The sequence below is a fragment of the Corticium candelabrum genome, chromosome 1, assembly GCF_963422355.1.
Source record: "Corticium candelabrum chromosome 1, ooCorCand1.1, whole genome shotgun sequence".
Classification (NCBI taxonomy): Eukaryota; Metazoa; Porifera; class Homoscleromorpha; order Homosclerophorida; family Plakinidae; genus Corticium; species Corticium candelabrum.
The window spans coordinates 13,443,173-13,464,484 of NC_085085.1; the positions used below are offsets into that span (position 1 = coordinate 13,443,173).

Consider the following 21,312-nt stretch of genomic DNA (forward strand, 5'->3'; position numbering starts at 1 on the left):
CGCGCTCTGACACCCGATCGCGTCAAGTAGGTAGACAACATCAAGGTGTCGCTCGAAGGCGTGGCTACAATCCGTCGTCCACGCCCCCGCACGCGCTTAAAAAAGCGGGCTTGCCCAGACTTGTCGCGAGTCGCGCGACTCTCCTCTCACAATGGCAAATTCTCAGAGGAGAGTGCTTCTTATGTCTATCAACGCGCTCGCAGAAACAAACCAGGGCGGGCGCCCTCACATGGAGGACTACGCGTGCGTCACATTTGAACCTGATCCCAATGGCGGTCAGGCTTTCGTCGCCGTTTTCGACGGTCACGGCGGTCGGCACGCGTCGTCGTACGCCAAGAAGCATCTCTGGAAGAATATCAAGCACCAGAAGGGATTCGAATCGCGCAACGAGCACGAGCCGGTGCTCGCCGCGTTGCGTCTTGCCTTCCAGGAGACGCAGGATTGCATGTGGAAGGCTGTCGGTGAGTGAGCTGTGCGTCAGCATACACCGTGATGCGGTGCAGAGTGTCCGTAAGCGGCCAATTTGTGGTAACGATTTGACCGCCCACTTGGCGGTTGTGTTTCTTTGTTTTGTAGAGTCGTGGCCGAGTGCTAGACCGGGGATGTTGAGCACAGCCGGAACGACGGCGTCTTTGGCCATCGTTCGCGGGTCGTCGTTGTATATTGGCCATCTGGGAGACTCGGGGATTGTACTCGGGAGGGACGAGGGCGTACGCGATGCGCATGGGCAGAGACGGCTGTCGGCGGTCCGTCTGACTGTTGACCACAAACCGGAATTGGAATCGGAGAAGTCCCGGATTGAAGCTCTGGGAGGTGAAGTGAAACCGGGAAATGGAGGCGTACTGCGCGTTGTGTGGAACAGGGTTAGACAGCCACATACTGGTCCCGTCCTGAGGAGCACAGAACGAGAGCAAGTCCCATTTCTCAGTGTGTCTCGGTCGTTGGGCGACCTGTGGAGCTACGACTTCGAGCGTAAAGATTATCTAGTCTCCCCTGTTCCCGATGTGTCAGTCAGAACTATCGATGTGAAGAGAGACCGGTTTGTTATACTCGGTTCTGACGGTCTTTGGGGAGTCGTAAGCCCAGAGGATGCCGTCCAGTTTGTGGAGAAATACAAAGGTGAAGGAAACGACGACGTCTGTCATGCCTTGATTGTCGAGTGTCTACGTCGATGGAGAGCAAGGCGACTGCGTGCTGACAATATAAGCGTGGTAATCCTCTATTTTCACGAGCCCATTCGTTGCCCAGAGTTTAAACCTGTCGCACTCAATTCGAGTAACGAGTGGACTGATGCAGGGACCACTAGTTGCATTGGAGGTAGGAAACGGGTCGCAGAAGTAAGCGATGCCGTTGGCCTTGAAAGCAAAAGGACGAGGAATGATGCATCAGACGTGGAGTCATCCCCGTCTGACAGTGAAAACAATTGAATTGAAAGACGAGATGCAGTGAATTGCACTCGAAATTATCAATTTATACATACTAACAGAAACGAGTCTCCAATTAATTGCCTATAAATTTAACACTATTTTTAGGAGAATTGATGAATTTTATTATACTTGTATTATGATCACTGTGATGCTAGTGCATTATATGCATTGTATGCTTTTATGGTGGACGGTGTGTATTATACAGTATGTGCAAGTCTAACACGATGCAGTGAGTCTCCACCTGATGTTTGTTTTTCAATGTACTGAGTTTGCTCGCTTGGTCAATAAGTGATTGCCATTACGATGTATACTTTGAAACATAATGTATGCCCCTTGTTTACAATTATCAATATGAAAATAACAGCCAATCAAACCAGTAGCAGCAAATCAATGGAGTTTGTCTTTTATGACTAACAACGAAAGGCAGCTTTGATGGGCCCAGTACAGAAATCAAATTGGTTTGATGAAAGTCGTAAACTAAGTTGTGATATACACAAATGTTGAGCAAACATATTACATTAGAGGATATCTAAATACTTAGAACCGTTTCAAACGCCTCTTACTTGCTTTGCTACCTATGGGCACAACAAAATCGGAATCACCCTCAGTCGGTGTCCACTGTCTTGTAAATAGTCTAACAGGCTGAGGTCGAACTATTGCCAAGTGCTCACGTGTCCGACACACAACATCATACCTATCAATGAAACAAAGAGTCTCGGAGGTATGACCTTGACTGCTGCTAGGACGGATAGCATTCTCTTCGAGAGTAGGACTGGCTGCCTGGAGAGATGCAAATGGACTATCAAGGTTACGATTGATCATTCCAGTGGAGAACCGCCGACACAAACGGTCTGATGTAGAATTTTCCTGCAACACGAAATATCACATAAAACTCTATGATACACAAAATATTTTTTCTCTAAGAAAATAAGTCTGACATGCAGTATAGTGTAGCTACCTTTCTTAGCATGCACGACAGTTTGTATTCCCGGATTCTGAGCTGCAGCTGTGGATGTTGAGCTAGACTACGCCAAATCTTGCTCACTTGCTGAACCCTGAACAGACAACACATCCATACAGACAAATGATAAATTATTAATTAATTAATAAATAATTAATTTCATTAATTAATAATTAATTAGAGTTTCAGCAGCTTCGTGCAGTCGTTTCACAAGTCGTTTTCGCTAGCTGTGAACCTGTACAAATCTTTAGACGTTAGCAGTTCGAGTACTAGCACGGCTATTTCCGTTGGCAACAGAGAAATGATATCAATGTATTGATGGCTATCATCTGCAGGTTTGCCATCGTCGTCGTCGCGCAGTCTGCAGAGAGACAAGTCGAATAGGAGTCTGCTTTCCGTAGACATTCCTCATAAGGTGGCCTCCGTCTGAATACGGGCATCAGACCTCTGCTAATTAGAGGACATGGTACCACCTCTCTAGCAAACCAATAGAGTTGCACCAAGAGTGCGCGCCCGCACTTTAGTTGCCGCCGAAATGTAAATTTCCCGGATAAAATGTGCGCGCGTGTGTGTGCGTGCGTGCGAGCGAGCGTGTGTGCCGCCGGAAAGGGGCGATAGGGTTCTAGTGTGTGTGTGTGTGTGTGTGTGTGTGTGTGTGTGTGTGTGTGTGTGTGTGTGTGTGTGTGTGTGTGTGTGTGTGTGTTGTGTTTGTGTGCGAGTGGGTGGGTGATGGGTGGGTGTACGTGCGTATAGGATGAGCCAACGTAAATCTACCCATGCAACATTCGCGCCATTTTAAACATCCGGGTCCCAATCCGGGATCATTGCTCTGCGTTCTACTCGCTCTCCAACTGAACCCCCGTTATGTCTGCTGACGTACTTGAATTTAGTGACGTCTTCGTTCTTAGCAAAGGAGCATTGGTAAGTAAGCGTTCCTTTTCACTGAGTTGAATACAAATGGATTGCTTGTCGTCTCTAGAATGGCGGTCGTTTGAGGCTACAGAAAGACAAAATCGCATTTAAACTGAACACGACAGGGAAAGTCGAGCAGATTGGAGCTGATGACGTAGACGCATGTCATTGGATGAAAGTAGCAAAAGGATATGAACTGAAAGTGATGCTGTCCAGCGGAACGGTGTACAAATTTGCGGGTTTCAAGGAATCGGTAAATCTCTAATCACTAGATTCGTATTTACTTCCAGTCAATTTTTGTTTCAACACTGCCTGCTGAATTTTGATTTTGTTGTCTGCATGATACACGACAACGAGTAGTCTACATTGATGTCATAGCAGTGTCGCTGCTGGGCCTACAAAATTGGGGATGACCGTATGTATAATTATATATATAATTGTCTAGAAGGTCACACTTTTTGAGGAACCCATGCAGGTCCCTACTGTGTGATGCCATGCCACTTGTCAGAGTTGGACCTAATACTTTTGTTAGCAGGAATCATTACAACAAAGGGGCGGTGGAAGCTCCTTTGGATTGGGTGTGTGTGTGTGAAAATTTTATAACAAACGGCCGCCAGTTTGGTTTTAACTGAATATGGTTGGTTTGTCATTGATTAGTCTGTGACAGAAGTAGCCAGAGCAGCATGCACACAAATGATCACGTCTGTGTGTATCCAAGCAAGTCAACTGCAACACCATCCAATAATATTTCTACTCGTAAGCTGCAATAAAACTTCCAAAGTATTTTTGGCCATTGTTTACTCAAACAGAAGTCCCATTACGTAGCGTCCAGTATTTGAAGGGTGATGCCCCCCATCTCGATATTAGAGCTTATCATGTCGTAGTCAATTCAACAGGCTTTGACTGTTTTTTATTCAAGCGTGTACTCATTACTTTATTACTTCACGCAGAAGGGCATGTTGTTATAGTGCATCGCCGTAGCACCCTGGTCGGGCCATGGGCCCTCTAATTTTCAAAGGGTGACTTCAATACAGCCAACAAGCTGTCCACATGATGGAAGATTTCTTTGTGACGAATGTGTATTTTGTGACTGATAATCTGATGTACGAGGCTATTCAAATGCATCTGAGAGCCGGTATCGAATAGTTTGGCTTGAGGCACCAGGATTTGCCTGTCTCAACATACCGTACTCGCCCGTAATAACGTCTTGGGCGTATAGAAAAGAAACACTTTTTTCTGGGCGTATACTAGGGCATGGGCATTATTTTGGTCCTAGGCGTATACTTGGTCACTAGATGCTGTCGTCGACCTGGCCAGTCATCATCTAAATACTTGAAGACAGAAATACCACAAATGCTTGCAATTATCCATTTGCAAGATCTAAGGTGCTGGTATCCATTCAGCATCAACATCCACGCAGAAACTAAACACTAGACACACGTGGTTGGCCTGAAGTCTGTCAAGAGCATCAGGGTCTTTTCATCAGGTAATTGCAACGAAGACATGAGTCTAGAGGCAAGTACTTTCACTCGACATTGACACCAGCTCATCAAACGCACACAGACGGAGATGAATGTTCTGCAGACCCATTTTGTTTTGTCTGCACATGCGTATCCTGGGCGTATAGTTGGGCATGGGCGTTTGTTTGGGCTGAAAGTTCTGACCTGTCGCACATGGGCGTATATACGGGCATGGGCGTTATTTCAGTATGGGCGTTATTACGGGCGAATACAGTATTTGTGTAATATGATACTGTTTGGTACTTCCTCAGAGATCCTTGTCACATCTCTGTTGGTGCAGGTGTCTGTCATTGACCGCACCCTACTAACGCACGTTAGGCCAGACTGGTTTTTGATTCATTTCTATAGTTTTGTAGTTTGAGGTGTAGCAGACTGTCCATAGACCTTGAAGTATAAGGCCATTCTCTTTCAAATGAGGGAATATCTTGTTATCATGGCTGCGTAGTATATAAAATTTCATGATCACAAAGTATGTCTATACCCAGCCACTAAGACACATCTACTACCTTAAACATCTAACCACTAAAGCTCATGTACCAATTTACGTATTAGGAGTTTTCATGCTATATACTTAACTTAACTTGCTGTTTAGACGTACTCTTAAAGTCTTTCACAGATATTTTTACAGTTGTTTTTCACCATCTGTGATGCCTTTATTGATGCTGTTTTTGTAATTTTTACTATCACACATTGCAATTTACCTTATAGTGTTGCTAAAGCTCTCTTTGAATTATTCTGCTCCACATGTGGCGCCATGTTGACTGTGCACCCACCAACATGTGTTAAGGTCTGTGTGTCCAAGTCTACCTTGCTTATTACGAAATGCTCCTTTAGTTGTAGGATATCTTGGTCACACTTGTATCCCTTGATTATAGGGGCATGTCCTTTTATGAGAGGTAATATGGTATGTAGAATAGCAACTGACTCCTATGTTGTGATCTTGTTTAATTAATGTATTTATTATATTGTCTGACGGTTTTATTTCATAGGATTTTGAAAGATTATCAGACTTTTTGTCAAAGTCATACGCAGTGTCACTGAAGGAGACTGTTCGTTCGGTTAATGGCTGGAACTGGGGAACAGCTCGATTCAATGGTTAGTAATTAAGATTTATGCAACTGAGAGCGTGTTCACACCGACATGACTAGGCTAACTATGATTAGGCCAACAATAATGCAAGCACGTTTACACAGATAACTAATCACGTGGGCACGTGAGTGTAATTAGCCTCGACAGTTTTCATCCGTCATATCTGGCAAGAATTTGCGTGAATTGTCTTGATGAATCCATTGCTTTAGGTTTTGAAGAGGAAAACATTTAGTTTGCTTTTTCCAGCAGCTCCTTCAGGGATGGCAGGAAGTTGTCACGTGTACAGGAACATACTTAGTGGACATCTGCCTCCGCTTCCTTATACGTCGCCATATTGTTGCTGTGTTTGTACGTTTAAACATAAAACACCACATCAGAAACATCGGCAGCATGCTCTTTTCGTATACTACCTCACGTGCCAAAGTCACGTTCAACCACTAACACCACTAATGTGGTTGTAATACTGCTCTCTACGGCTTTAGAATGGCGTTACACTAATCATGATTAGGACTGGTGTGAACGAGTGGTGTTAGTGCACAAATGCCAAACTAATCATGATTTGGCCCGGTGTGAACACACTCTGAGTCTTTAATAAGTAACAAGGGTAATGACAATAGTACTTACTGATGTATTTTATTCTATCTTGTTTACACCTGTTGTGTTGATATATTGATGTCTAGTTTGCATGTATGTGTTGGTGTCAGATGGTCAGTCTTCTCCTCTTTATGAATTTTTTTGTTGCTGTTTTTTGACATGACACTGTATTTTGTATACAAATTGTTTCTCTTTTTGTGGCAGTGTTACTATTAGAGACTAACATATACACAGTAAATTAATTAACTTTATTGTCAATTTGTTTTAGGATCTCTCATGTCGTTTGAGGTCGACAACAAACTAGCCTTTGAAATACCTCTTTCGGATGTGGCCCAATCAACAACCGGGAAGAACGAGGTATCTCTCGAGTTTCATCAGAATGACGAAGCGCCTGTCTCGCTCATGGAAATGAGATTCTTTGTCCCGCATTCAAATGACGGGGAGGTCGATACTGTAAAGGTAATCGTTTGTCTATCTACTGTATGTCTGATAAATTAGTTTGTGGCATAACCAGGGTGCGCAATAGAGTGACATCTCGATCATGCATGTGGTGATTGACGATCGTAGACTTTGTCTGAGTTGCCATTAACATGGCTGACCTTTTTGAGTTTTACTAAACTCATGACAAATGTGAAACAGGCAAGCTTTGTCAGCCATGCATGTCTGAGTATTGAAGACTGTTGCCGTAGTTTCATAAATGACTGCTACACATCCAATCACAGTAGTCTGTTTGTCTCAGTTTTGTATTCAAGTACTAACATTGAGATTGCTAGATGTACAGTACATTCCTGATTATCCAGACTTTTTCGGTGGAAGCCAAATTGTCCGAATATCGGAAGTTTGAATGAATGAAATGATGGTGGGGTGACTTCCTTGAGGCTCAGTCGTACATTGACAGTCAAGTACACAACAAACAAATATTTAATTAATTAATATACGGCAATATTAAGTCAACAACGACTCAACATGCAGTGGCGTAGTCGGGATTACTAACCATGGGGTTGATCAACATAAACAATATGTTATGTATAATTATTATATTTCAAACTGTTTACACTGTTTAGCCTCGCTAACTTGTTTGCATACAACTATTGTATTACATTTTAACTTGCCGTAGAGTGTTGCTGGCACGTGAAGAAAGTCAAGCTAATTGCAATCGATTTCTTTGACAAATGACGGATTCTTCACGAAATCGTAAAGAGCATGGCTTACTACGCATGCGTGCGTGCATACCTGCCTTGGAGTACGGACTGTCTGTGTCAGCTCTAGTACAGTTTTGAACTTTGCAGTGACGACGGAACATTTCCTACCTGTGATCCAAGACAGGAGGCATAGGGGTGCTTGAGCACCCTAAGCACCCTCTCTCGCTATGCCACTGACATGTTTACTCATTTCATGATTAGATGTAAAAACTCTTCTCTGGTTCCAATTTTGTAGTAGCTTCACAGGTTTCCATATTGGAATGACATCACGTGGGAAACACGTGAAAGACACGTGCTTTTCAGGCAGAAATAGATTTGTCTGGATTATCGAAATGTCTGGATAATCGTCATTGTACTGTATGTGAAGTGAGTAGCAGTGATGTCAATCGGATTAGTTACAGTGAAATGCCAAGCAGTAAACGCTTTTTCCTGTGGCATGCGATTGTTGGTTGACCATTCTCTGTAGTATACTCTTGTAGGAGTTTCATGACAACGTCGTTGCTAAGGCGGACATACTGCAGGCAACTGGTGAGTCCATAGTGACGTTTCAAGAGATCAATCTTCTTACACCAAGGTCGGGATTTCAGCTGCTTATCACTGATTGTGTTGATATTTGTATGCTTTGTTGTTGTTGTTGTTGTCATTCTGTGTCTGCAGGGGTCGGTACAGCATTAAAATGTACCCGACGTTTATGCATCTTCATGGCAAGACTTACGATTACAAGATTCCATACACAACTGTTATACGACTATTTCTATTGCCACATCCAGACAACAGACAAATGTTCTTTGTGGTATGTTGGACAGATGTATTGGAGTACATCAAAGATAGCTAGACAGCTGTTAGTTAGATTGCTGGAATCAAGATATACTTGGCATGTCATACGTTTTGAGTCATGAGTGTATGAGTGTATGGATTTAGATGTAACATTAAATACAGCAAATGAATGACGTTGTGTATTGTTTATCATTTTTTCTGTCTTAGATTCATTTAGATCCTCCAATTCGGCAGGGCCAGACAAGATATCACTTTCTTATTCTTACTTTCAATGTTGAGGATGATATTGAAGTTGACTTCTCTCTGACAGAGTGAGTTATTGCATACATACTGTGTATTGGTTGTTCTCGTAGTGTGCATGTGTGTGTGTGTGTGTGTGTGTGTGTGTGTGTGTGTGTGTGTGGTGCAATAGCTCAGTTGGTTAGAGAGTGCATTTGGAGAATGAAAACATTCGTCGGGACCTTGCAGGATTGCAGGTTCAAGTCACAGTGATGGCGAGCTATGGCATAATTTTCTTAAGCAAGAAACTTACACACAATTGCTTCTCTCGACTCAGGAGTATAAATGAGTACCTGGTCATTGACTGGGGTGGACATGACCGCTGGCTTGGCCCTAACATCATGCAGCAGACGGGTACATGTGGGCCTTGGTGTCCAGTCCCAAAGCTGCGCCATTGTCAGTGCCCCTGGATGACTCTGGCCAAGCTTCAGGTGGATTGTAGCACAGGTCCTAAGCCTCCACGTAGCGCATGGAGGCCCTGTCTCTAGAGGCAGGGGAGCTATCTCCGCAACTAACCTTAAGGTTGACGTCATTCACGAATGACGTGGAGGGCTTGACATTTGTCCATTTTTGTCCATTTTGTGTGTGTGTGTGTGTGTGTGTGTGTGTGTGTGTGTGTGTGTGTGTGTGTTTGTGTGTGTGTGTGTGCGCGTGCGCACGCGCGCGCATGTGTGTGCACAAGCATCTATGGTTGGTTGAGAGAGTTTAGTGAACATTGAGATTGTGGTGTTTAGAGAAGAATTAAAACAGAGGTACGATGGAAAACTGGAAAAGCAGATGGATGGTCCTCTGTTTCAAGTTGTCAGTCGAGTAATGAAGACGGTTGTCGGGCGCAAGATAACAATTCCAGGAAAGTTCAAAGGGTAATCATCCATAGTGCTAGTCAATTACCTCGTTTATCATTTATTTATTGCTTTTATTACACGTCTTGTTTGCCCAAATTTTTTTATTATTTTTCTGAATTAGTTATGAAATTATCATCTACTTGCTGTTGCTTTACATTGTTGATTAAAGTTAAGTGTCTGTTGCATGTTGTACACTGGGTTGGCTGTTGACATTTGACGGTTTTGTGACAAGACACAAGATCACCTTGTAGATGTGCCATACTGGTATTGGTAATTGTTGCATCTGTTAGGTGTCATGATCACTCAGCCGTGGCTTGTTCTCACAAAACTTATCCTGGTTTTCTCTATCCGTTGGAACGATGCTTCATCTTTGTCTACAAACCACCCGTTTACATTCGTTACGACGAGGTTGTTAGCGTTAACTTTGCGCGAAGTGTGACAACGAGAACATTTGACTTTGAAGTCGAAGTACAGAATGGCAACATCTTCATCTTTAGCAACATACAAAAGTACGTGTAATGAATAGATATTGACTTTGTCTCGTAATCCGGGGACGTGTTGTCTGTCTGTCTCTCTGTCTGTCTGTATGTCTGTCTGTCTGTGTGTATGTATGTATATATGTATGTATGTATGTATGTATGTATGTATGTATGTGGCTCAATTGGTTAGAGTGTGCAGTTGGAGATTTGCAACATCCGGGACCTTCAGATCAGAGTTTGAGTGCGGGAGGGCCACATACATAAATTCCCTTGGGCAAGGAACTAACATACAATTGCCTCTCTCTCCGGAGTGTCAGGTTCTGTCTACAGCAAGTATCTACAGCAAGTACAGCAAGTGTGAATGAAGTACATCATAGTGACTTCTGATTGTGACTTCTGATACAGTAGTATTAGATTGCAGAATAGTGATTACAGTATCGAACCTGGCCCTTAGGGGCTCTTGTATGTACGTATGTACAAAAAATGTATGTATGTATGTCTGTTTGTCTGTCTGTTTGTCTGTCTTCGATGACTTTACATATGATAGAAACATTTAACATTTTGTCTATTGACTGTTGTTTCTTGCATAAAGTTAGCGCTTGTTATCGGTAGAGTAAGCATTCAAATAAAACAATCTGTCTGTCTGTACGTACGTATGTATGTATGTATGTATGTATGTATGTATGTATGTATGTGGCTCAATTGGTTAGAGTGTGCAGTTGGAGATTGGCAACATCCGGGACCTTTGGGTCAGAGTTCAAGTGTGGGAGGGCCACATACATAAGTTTCCTTGGGCGAGGAACTAACATACAATTACCTCTCTCTCCGGAGTGTTAGTTCTGTCAGTACAGCAAGTATGAAGTACATAGTGACACAGAGTGACTGCTGATAGTGTTAGATTATAACATATCGTAGCAAGTTTAGTGATTGCAGTATCTAACCTGGGCCTTAGGGGCTCTTGTAAACAAAAAATGTATGTATGTATGTATGTCTATTTGTCTGCCTGTTTCTGTACATCTATGAAATGTGCTTGCATACTTGTACACGCTCGCACTCAAGTGCAAACACGCAATTGTATTCACTGCTATTACTATCATTCTTCATCTTGATGTCATTGTTGTGTTGTGTCTGTTTCATTGTTGTTTAGGGAAGAGTACGCAAAACTGTTTGATTTTGTGTCAATGAAGAAACTTCATATAAGAAATAAGGGAAAGAAGGTACAGTACCGAGAGTCATATACTATATTCAAAGACCAAGAACGGTTTGAATATTAGTCAAGTGTTTTTTTGTTTTATTGTGCTTCTTTAGGAGCAGCAGAGTATGGAAGGTGGAGCCTTAGACATGTCAGACAGTGACGAAGAGCCTGATGTCTACATGACACGTGTGAAAGCGGAAGCCGAAGAGAGGCAAGATTCTGATTCAGATGAAGATGATGACGATTTTGAGGCAGCAAGCTCGAGTGATGTTGGAGATCTAGAGTAAGTGTTGAGTCTCTGGTAAGGAAATTGTTTCATTAGTTGCATTGGACGTCAAATTGTATGTGGACGTGATGTTTGCTGATGTTGGTTTACGTGTATTTGAGAAGGTTAAGCAATAGCAGATTGAGCAGTTATGATTGTTTCTGTTAGGTATGACAGTGCAGCATCTGTACACAGTAAGAGCAGCGGCGAAAGCGGAGACGATGAAGCAAAGTCGAAGAAGCCGAAACTAGAGAGTAGCAAACCTAAACCTTCAATCAAAGTGAAGTCGCCAGTTAAAACCAAACCAAAACCAGAGAAAACAAGAAAAACAAAATCTAAAGACAAAGATCCTACAAAACCCAAGAAACCGATGAGCGTCTACATGTTGTGGTTGAACGACAATCGGCAACGAATCAGGGAAGATAATCCAGATGCGAAGGTAACTGACGTGGCAAAGATTGGCGGACAGCTATGGAAAGAAGTGTCAGACGAAGACAAAAAGGTAAATCAATACTGACTTTGCAAACTTTCCAACTCACACTACAACATGTCTGTTGTACTCGTGAGTCTCTATTGCAACCGCTTGCGTGTGTTGCAGGTGTACGAGGAAAAGGCAAGCAATCTCAAGAAGCAGTACGAAGCTGACATTGAAGCTTGGAAGGCAGGAGGGTCATCAACCGAACCTAAGATGAAATCAAAAAAGTTGGTGTCATTGCATTGTTTTATGTAGCAGCATTAGTCGAATTATAATCGCCAAACACATCGATATAGACACTAACGTATTGCTCATGCTAAACATCAGTATGACTTGTGTGTATGTAATTGTATCCGTGTCTGTTATTATTCTGTATTTTGTTTGGGTAGAAAAATTATCGTTTGTTGAATTGTATTTAGCCCCAAGAAAAGCAGTACCAGTGTGGCAACTGCCAAGTCGTCTGGTGGATCATTCAAGAGTACAGAGTATGTCGATAGTTCAGATGCCGACTACGAAGCTGATGATGACTGAACATAATACAAGCTGACGTAGCTAGAAGTATTTACATCTTTGAATTAAGAATAAACAATAGTGTTAAGATTTACTGTTCTCACGAGGTTTCTTTCAATCGCTAATTATTAAATTTGCTTAGCGTACTAGACACATGCGCCCGGCGCTCATCTAGCGTGTTGATATCCGTAGATCAAATGGCGTCCATTGCTGCTCGATACCTTCAGAGAGGACTGGTACACGTGCATAGAAAGAAGTCATTAGCTGGTGTTTATTGACTTATGAGTAGGTGCGGGGAGCGTGTGTGCGTTTGCGTAGCACGCTCGTTGTGGTAGAACACACGAACGATGCTGTCGTGCCTGTTACTCTGAATGCTGTCACGGCTGCTAGTAGAATAGGAGGTGAAACTGTAGCACTCGTAGCTGGGACACAGTGTGAAAAGGTATTTTCGAATTATTTCTGTGATTTGTGTTTTATTGGATCTAAAATCGTGTTAATTACGAGTCTGATTTAGTTACTTGTACAAGAGATATTCTAATTTGTCTGTCTTTGTATCCTGCTTGGCTGTGTGTGTGTGTGTGTGTCTGTCTGTCTGTCTGTCTGTCTGTCCGTCTGTCTGTCCGTCTGTCTGTCTGTCTGTGTATCTGTCAAAGAAATATATTTTCATAAATCAGAACTATTACAAGCTAAATCAAACTACGCAACTCTTAACTAAAAATCTAATACACGATACACTACAGTTTGTGTGTGTGTGTGTGTGTGTGTGTGTGTGTGTGTGTGTGTGTGTGTGTGTGTGTGTGTGTGTGTGTGTCGCAGCTGCCTGTTTGTATGTTTGTTATCTGTTTGTGTATTTGTGTATTGTTTAGGGCTGTTATTGGCAAAAGTCAATGTTCTGTTTGTCTGTCTCTCTGTCTCTCTCTCTGTCTCTCTCTCTCTGTCTGTCTGTCTATCTGTTTGTATGTCAAAATCGATTTGCTTTAAATCATCACTACAACTCATACCATGAAACTACATACCTGGCAATACCTTCTCCCATGATTTAGTGTTAATTAACTACATGAATTGCCCTTGCATGTTAAGATTTTTAATGAGCACACTATTACATTAGTATATATCAGTCACTATGGATGAAGATCGATGGTTGTATTTATGTACATGTTTAGCATCTGCAAACTGCAACTCTGGATAACAGACGCTTAGACGACAAAATGTTTTGAAAATGACATTTTAGAAGAATTGCATAGTTTAGGGGGCAATACAGTACAGTACACGTGTACCACTTTTACAACATGTGTGTGTAACTTGCAATAGTATATACATGTAATAATAATAAATTGTTTGCCAATTTCTTTTGCATTAGGTTGTTGATACGGTGGCCAAGATCGATGGTATTAATAAAGTATTGGTGGCTGATCACGATGCATTAAAAGGCTATCTCCCAGGCATGTCTCGATCTTGCCTCTTCTTCTCAACAAACTGCCTACTGACTGACATTTGTTGCATAGAAATTGTTAGTCCACTTATTGTTGCTGCTCAAAAGCAGTTCTCTTTCTCTCACATCACAGCTGGTTCAAGTGCTTTCTCTAAGGTAAGTGAGTTGCCATTTAGTGTACATTATATGGTTGTTGTAGTTGCACACATTTTCTTTAAAACGTTATGGTTGCATGCACGTTTGCTTGTCTGTTGATATACAGGTATGTGGTTTGTGTATGAATACCTCATCTCCACCTGATCTGCACACTTTTTATGAAACATATCTGTTGTGGTATACAGAGTGTTTTACCTCGTGTGGCCGCTCTTCTCGGTGTAGCAGCAATCTCTGATGTGACTGACATCAAAGATGAAGAAACGTTTGTCAGACTAATTTACGCAGGTAACAAACGTGACACAGAAATGTTTAACTAATTAATTAATAAGGATAATGTGGATGTTTAAGGAAATGCTGTATGCACTGTCAAGTCCAAGGACTCGATCAAAGTCTTCACAGCTCGCGGAACAGCATTTGAGGCCGCTGAAGAAGGCACGTCACAAGCTCCAACAGATGAAGGTAGAAAATGTTGCTATTTGTGACATTAATACTTATAAGGCCAAACCAAAAAAATTTTTGGGTTGGGCTAACCCACCCGCTTATGTTTGGCGGTCTCTGTTTTTTGCGCATGCTCGTCTGCTAGCATGACGTCTTCTATTGCCCTCTTCATTTCCGTGAGTGAGTGAACACACATTTTGAAAGTGGGAAGGTTTGTCGTGTTTGTGCAGACTGTAAACTTTGTGACGTATTGGAGGAGGTGGTGGGATACGGTGACCGGGCAGACCATGTCATCAACATGAGAACTAGCACCACCGCCACTGCCACCAAACAAGACACAGACGATGAAGTACACCACACCACAGAAAAAAAAAACCACCACCCGCTCCCCCGTCTTTCTTTCTCTCAAATGTTTACCCCAATCCAACAATGTTTTGGTGTGGCCTCATAAATTATTGTTAGACTGGATGTCATTACAAGTTGTGCTGATGGAACAATGTTGCTGTTATGATAAATAGTGACTTATACATGTATGCATTACAGACAGGCTAGACCCATGGTTTTCACAGTTGATGCATTAAATTACCGAACATGTGAAATCTACGTCTCGTGCACAACAGGCCAGAAAAGCACAGAAATTACCTACACAGTACTGACAAAGTAACATGAAATTCTGTGTGCGTTATATCCATGATGTGTTGGTATATAGGGTTGAGTTTATGTTCAGTCCCTGTAAGAGCAACTATTGGTATCAACCATTTATGCTACAAAGCTGATTTCTATACCAAACCTCTGCGCTTGCAACGGAGCATGTCCATGACTACTCAAATTTGTCATTGCAGTGCATGGTCCCCTCTCGAGGGATCGACCCCCGCGTAAAATTTCTCAATGACGCGAACGCTATACCTTTCAGTTCATTCGAACACACGCTCACACCAGCCCCGTGTAGACTATACGGGTCGTTGCTCTCCGTAACGCTTTCAGCGATCGAAGACTTCATGCTGATTGAAAACGCTTTTATACCCTAGCGTTTCTCTCTAAATTCTGATTGCATTTGCATCAAATCCTACCTACATGTTGCCTGTACCGAGCGCTACACGGGGAGTGTGCCGATTTCTAGCCTCAATGTCCACCTCGCCAATTGCACTGCTTGTGTACACCGTTACCGCTGTGCATATCTCGCTCATGCAGGAAAAGAATGCAAACAAGTATAAACATTTTGAAAAAATGAGAAGATGTAGGGTTGCCGTATGAGAAAGAATAGAAGCAAGGCCATGTAGGGTGTTCTGTGACATCTTTCGTATACAGACTGACTGAGCAATACATCATCCCTACATTGCACCATTTTCTAATTAGTTAGGTATAAAACACATGTTATAGTGTCTCTAATTAGCTATAGAAAATGGTGCAATGTGGGGATGATGTATTGCTCAGTCAGTCTGTATGCGAAAGATGTCACAGCACACCCTTACATGGTCTTGTTTCTATTCTATTTCGTACGGCAACCCTACATCTTTCTCATTTTGTTTTTAATATTTATGAGATTACACATGACATATCCCTGGATGTTGGCTACTTGTTTGTAGGAATAGTTGCTAAGCAGCAGCGTCGCATGACCGCAAAAGTGGTGGGGCTGACTCGCTGCTGAGACTTTGGCTCAGGCCTTTGATATTAAAAATTTTGAAAACGCCCCAAAAAGTGGTGGGGCTTTAGCCCCCTCTAGCCCCTATTACGCGACTCCACTGAGCTAAGGTTGTTATTCGTTGTGTTGACAAATGTGTGCATGTGGGTGTGTGAAGGGGTTCACCCTTTGACGAGGAGACCTACGATTACATTGTAGGTAAAGAGAGGGGAGGGTAATTTTCCCGGATATCTGTAATACAAAAAGATTTTTGGCGAGCGTATCAATCCCGGACCCACTACTGTTGTGACCGTGAGTGTATACGTAGATAGTTTGTCACAGTATGCAGGCTGCTTGTACAGATGGACTAGTATGAGGTAAGGGAGTGGATGGATTGGATGTGCATGTGGCTGTGCATTGTGGGCATGTGCAGGGCATTGGCTATTTTTATACAAAAGGAATGTGGAGACTACAGAGTGATTGATGGTTATGCGATGGTTGTCATTTTGTGTAGCTCCTGGTAGCGATGCTTTCACCTCAGAGAAGCTTTCGGAGTGGATCAGCCATGCTTTGTCACAAAGTGAACGTCCTGAGTTGACAAGTGCCAAAAGAGTTATATCAGGAGGTGCATACAGAACAGGTTGTTACGATTTGTACGGTCGAGTTGATATATCCGATTTCAGGTCGTGGAATGAAAAATGGCGAGAATTTCCAGCTGCTGTATGATCTTGCTGATAAAATGGGTGCAGCTGGTTGGTAGCATTGCTAAGATACTGTAGGCTGTTTTGGTGATTACTGTGTTTTTAGTTGGTGCATCTCGTGCTGCTGTTGATGCTGGCTTTGTGCCCAATGACATGCAAATTGGACAAACAGGAAAGATTGTTGCTCCTGTGAGTAGATGTGACATTTGGTTGTTGTTTGTATGTGATTGCTGATGTATTGACTATTGATCAACAGGAACTCTACATTGCTGTTGGCATTTCAGGAGCTATTCAGCATCTTGCTGGAATGAAAGACAGCAAGGTGATGTTTCTTGTTGTGGTGGTGTAGACATTTGGATGTAGTGGGAATGAAGGTTGGACTTAACTATGACATTACTGCTTGAGTGAAGTTGCAGTGAGAGTGGTGACCGAACTACAACTACCATGCACATGAGCTAAAACCGGACATATTATTGTGTCGTGCTCAACCAGAGCAGTCTGGTTCGTAAGGTCTCTTGTATGCACCAGAAACAAGCCCTTTCTTAAAGGTGCTTAGACCATCATGGTTGTCTAGACTGCAGACATGACTTTATTGCAGGATCCGACTGGATCCAAGAAGCACCGTTTTCTGTAAGTGCTGCAGGTTGTGTGATGACCTGGAAAGATATCCATTCACCGCGTAATACCTGCGTGCACTGTGGCCAATGCTTCCAACACTACTGGAACAACCAGTGTCCGACACAGCTACATGTAGCTTACCTCCACCCGCAAGTCACTGTACTTTGCCAACTTCATTATTGTTGTTGTTGTTGTTGTTGTTGTTGTTATTGCTATGACACACACAGGAATACCTGATGTAAATGGTATAATTTATGTGTATACTAGTGATACAGTGTATTAAAGAAAGAACTAGGTACTCAGGGCACCAAACATGAGATGGCAATTTTGTTGCAAACTACACATGGATATGTCAATGAAGTTCTTGCTTTCATTTAAATTTAGTGTAGAAGTCTAATGATTGTCTTGCCAAGCACAAATGGACCAGTAACTGAACACTGATGACCATCATAGTCAGATTCTGAGAAATCTCCATTTACATGCTTTTGGGTATTTTTGTAACAGTTAATCGTGTACTAGTTAGTAGTTTAATAGTGTCTTTAATTTTTAAGTTGTCATACCATATATAGTCTCGTCTTGTCAGCTAAGGGTGATCACAACGTTCTGTACCTTTGTGTCTGTAAGTGACTTTAATATTTAGTTTTTGTGGCTTAGTTGCCAGAGTTTAAAGTTAATCTTTTCATGATGTATTGTCTCAGACAAATTGTTATAGAGATGGCTAGATATCTCTAGTTTTACTGTAGTGACTCCATTTGGGTGCCTTTAATCATAACTACTTACTGTGACATTTCCGTGACTGTTTGTGTTGTCTACAGACTATAGTGGCTATTAACAAGGATCCTGAAGCTCCAATCTTTCAAGGTACAGTGTAGTAGGCTATTATTATATATCATGCACTCCTTGATGATATACAATGTTCTTTAATGTGCTTTGTTCAGTTTCTGACTTTGGTCTGGTAGAAGATCTATTCAAGGTTGGAACTTATGTCACTCATATTCTGTAGTTACTACAGTTTTATCATGATATTTAGGCTGTACCTGATATGACAAAGCTTTTATCGTGACTGCAAGGCTAGTAACTGTTGTGGGTTTCTGTAGAGAGACTAACAAAGTAAGATCAATATATATACATAGATCACGATCACATAGTCGAAACAGGAGACATTAGACGTCTTGAGTGTCTTCTAGTTCTACACTAGCATTCACTTCAATACATACCCATTAATTAACAGAATTTGATATCTGTGTTCTTGAACACAAGAATGCATCAAGCTCAAACACGTGACAGATTATTGTAGCAGATGCAAAGTGCATGACTGTGTAGTCTAGTTGCATGAAGCGTGAACCCCAATCGCTACAGGAAAATTGGTCAGTAATGCTAGACTAATAGAATTAGTGCACTCGTGTATCTATATGTACACACACACACACACACACACACACACACACACACACACACACACACACACACACACACACACACACACACACACACACACACACACACACACACACACACACACACATGTATGTATGTATGTATGTATCTTGCTGTCTGTTTAGTTTAGTGTCTAGCGACTTTTTAATCATGCGCTGTACTAGCTGTACATAGGCAGAGGTCACAGACACGCCCCTCGGGATGAATAAACCATGTATGTATGTATTTAAATTTGTGCCATGTCTGGAATACGTGTACAAATGTATCATGCCAGAGTCGAGCGACTTTTTTAAGGTTTGATGGGCATTACATGAATCACAACTGAATTAAAGGTAATGAAATAACATCAACGAAACTACACATGTACAACGGGCAACTCAATTAGCACACGCATCTATGCTTTACAAGGTACACAATGAATATGGTTGTCTGCATATACGTGGTCATTGGTGGTGCTCGGTTGAAAACTAGGGCTCTCGCTCGTAGATAAGGCAGGTTTTCATCGACTGGTCACTAATTGCTACTCGCCTCAGCTGTGTGTCGACCTCCATTGGGGTAGCTTGTCTGATCTTTACGCATTTGAAGGTTTCTGTTCGATGATCCAGTGTGCCGACACAGCGATATGGCTTTCCCGGTGTAAGAGGCAGTAGTGGTCCTTCCTGGATAGCAACATGGTAGTAAATACAAACAACAGTTTGTTTCACTAATTGAATTAGAAACGCAATGGACATACATGACAGGTCAACAGTCAATAATTATGAAGATTATGTATGACCTGCTTGCTTTTGGTGCTTAGATGAGGGTACTAAATGTAAAATATCTGCTTCCTTACCTGAAGGTATGATGAAATGATCGATATTTACTGAGTTATATGGATGTCTGTTGCCGTGATTTCATTCATGAGTGCAAGTCTAGGCTAACTGGACAATGACTGTTCATGCAGTGGCAACATTATTCATAGCTAGGATACTGTAGAACTGTAGAAGTGAAAAGGTTGAACAGGGTGAACAGGGTGGTGGATTTGGTATGCTTTTGTGGAGTTGTATTGGCGTTTGTGGCGTTGTTATGAATACATGCACACACACGCGCGCGCGCGCGTAGTCAAAACAGAAATGAACTGACGTGAAAAGCAAACAAACTAGACAATTTTAACTGAAAACAAACTAAACAACTACTTGAACTGAACTTACCATTTCCCAGAACTGGCATCTACAAATAGAAAGTTATTATCTATTGGCTGTGGGAGTACAGGTAGTAGTAGCTGTCGAGGTTACCGTACAGAGCTTCCCTTCTTGTCTCGCAGTTTGAAGATTTTGGAAACGCTGTCATCTCCGTTTTCAACAGATCCTTGAACAAATCCTAGATACGTTGCATTATTCAGAATTATCAATTGTAATGTTTAGCACTAGAAATGGTCTATACACCGCAGTACAGTGGCAAGGCGTATACTAGAGATCAACACGAGCTAACCGTAAATTTCAAAGAGTAGAGGTGCAACATATCGATATTGACTCCAGTGTTTCATTCCTCCGATACTCGCTGATAGAAATCTGTTTTTTGACACCTTGGACGATGTGGTATTGCGAGATGTTGTAGTCTTGTTCGGAGATGCTTTTGTTGAAGTCGGTGTCAGAGCCTATATCATTGGCAGAAGAACACACACTAAATTACCTTCTGTTTGTAAATCGAATGGATTCCTGTAGTTATAGATTCACTATATAAGAGGAGCCCTGCAGGTCTAGAAATGAACAGACTTTTTTGTATTACTTACTCAGCGTGTCTTGTTGATATTGTGAACAGACTCCGTGCATTCGTCATGTTCATGTTTTCCTGAATGTTTCCGTCTACTATAGAACTCGGATAGCTGTTTGACTGCATGGATTAGAAATTTCTTTGTGAGTGCAGAGGTGTTTTGCTTCTCTAGTCGAATTGCTCACTCTTAATTTGGCGGTGGCATCGGATCTGCTGTCAGTCATCTATAGGTGTGCATGCTTGATAGCCTATCTAAGATTGTTGTACAGTGTATGGACGAAACGGCGAGACAATGCGGTCACATGCATGTCGTACTGTAACGTTAATACGTGTCCTTTAATTCTCTGGAACCCGAGGCTTTTAATGCCACCAACAATCCCAGCTTTCAACTCAAACTGCACATGCATGCATACATACATGCAGTACTATTGTGCCTAGACTTGAGACCTCATGTCTGTGCAACTAGTAAATCTTGACTGCTTGAGTAGTAATTCTAGTTTTCTAGTGTTAGAATTTCTACAATGTTGCGTATATCTCTATGTATCTTAGCCGTTTCAACGCACCTGTTTTGGTGTTGTTGCGCGAGATGAACTGCGAGGGTTTGGCAATACGAGACGTGGACTTGGA

The 21,312-nt window shown here is 42.1% G+C and overlaps 5 protein-coding genes across 6 annotated transcripts in view; 3 read left to right on the plus strand and 2 right to left on the minus strand.

Moving 5' to 3' along the window:
- Nucleotides 1-104: 104 nt before the first annotated feature.
- LOC134192865 (protein phosphatase 1D-like) lies at nt 105-1,686 on the plus strand. Its single transcript, XM_062661625.1, has 2 exons — nt 105-461; nt 577-1,686. Exons 1-2 carry the CDS (start codon nt 152-154, stop codon nt 1,425-1,427), a joined length of 1,161 nt encoding a protein of 386 aa, XP_062517609.1. The 5' UTR covers nt 105-151; the 3' UTR covers nt 1,428-1,686.
- Nucleotides 1,687-1,861: 175 nt separating this feature from the next.
- Nucleotides 1,862-2,915, minus strand: LOC134192876 (uncharacterized). Of its 2 annotated transcripts, XM_062661640.1 has the most exons (4): nt 2,624-2,915; nt 2,386-2,482; nt 2,067-2,294; nt 1,862-2,002 (listed from the first exon to the last, which is right to left on the minus strand). In XM_062661640.1, the coding sequence occupies exons 1-4, from the start codon at nt 2,791-2,793 to the stop codon at nt 1,976-1,978; spliced, it is 522 nt and encodes a 173-aa protein (XP_062517624.1). In that variant the 5' UTR covers nt 2,794-2,915; the 3' UTR covers nt 1,862-1,975. The 2 variants fall into 2 exon arrangements, with proteins under 2 accessions (XP_062517624.1, XP_062517619.1); XM_062661635.1 differs by having other exon boundaries at nt 1,870-2,294.
- A 237-nt stretch (nt 2,916-3,152) lies between these two features.
- On the plus strand, nt 3,153-12,626 carry LOC134188283 (FACT complex subunit SSRP1-like). Its single transcript, XM_062656483.1, has 14 exons — nt 3,153-3,309; nt 3,368-3,553; nt 5,810-5,915; nt 6,772-6,962; nt 8,185-8,279; nt 8,363-8,498; nt 8,690-8,793; nt 9,496-9,624; nt 9,897-10,115; nt 11,233-11,302; nt 11,394-11,563; nt 11,714-12,047; nt 12,144-12,247; nt 12,440-12,626. The coding sequence occupies exons 1-14, from the start codon at nt 3,253-3,255 to the stop codon at nt 12,549-12,551; spliced, it is 2,013 nt and encodes a 670-aa protein (XP_062512467.1). The 5' UTR covers nt 3,153-3,252; the 3' UTR covers nt 12,552-12,626.
- A 71-nt stretch (nt 12,627-12,697) lies between these two features.
- Nucleotides 12,698-18,854, plus strand: LOC134179752 (electron transfer flavoprotein subunit alpha, mitochondrial-like). The gene is made up of 13 exons (XM_062646706.1): nt 12,698-12,766; nt 12,820-12,972; nt 13,891-13,972; nt 14,036-14,118; nt 14,304-14,403; nt 14,467-14,577; nt 16,692-16,802; nt 16,861-16,929; nt 16,985-17,067; nt 17,135-17,200; nt 18,312-18,357; nt 18,435-18,469; nt 18,527-18,854. Exons 1-13 carry the CDS (start codon nt 12,728-12,730, stop codon nt 18,557-18,559), a joined length of 1,011 nt encoding a protein of 336 aa, XP_062502690.1. The 5' UTR covers nt 12,698-12,727; the 3' UTR covers nt 18,560-18,854.
- A 190-nt stretch (nt 18,855-19,044) lies between these two features.
- LOC134176306 (spermatogenesis-associated protein 22-like) overlaps nt 19,045-21,312 on the minus strand; it is a 3,801-nt gene continuing 1,533 nt past the window's right edge. The window contains exons 4-8 of the mRNA XM_062642980.1: nt 21,249-21,312; nt 20,404-20,569; nt 20,208-20,292; nt 20,124-20,142; nt 19,045-19,592 (exon numbers count right to left, since the gene is read on the minus strand). The exon at nt 21,249-21,312 is cut by the window's right edge and continues 235 nt beyond it. Coding sequence (XP_062498964.1) covers nt 19,401-19,592; nt 20,124-20,142; nt 20,208-20,292; nt 20,404-20,569; nt 21,249-21,312 — 526 coding nt within the window. The 3' untranslated portion in view covers nt 19,045-19,400. The remainder of the gene's footprint in view (nt 19,593-20,123; nt 20,143-20,207; nt 20,293-20,403; nt 20,570-21,248) is intronic.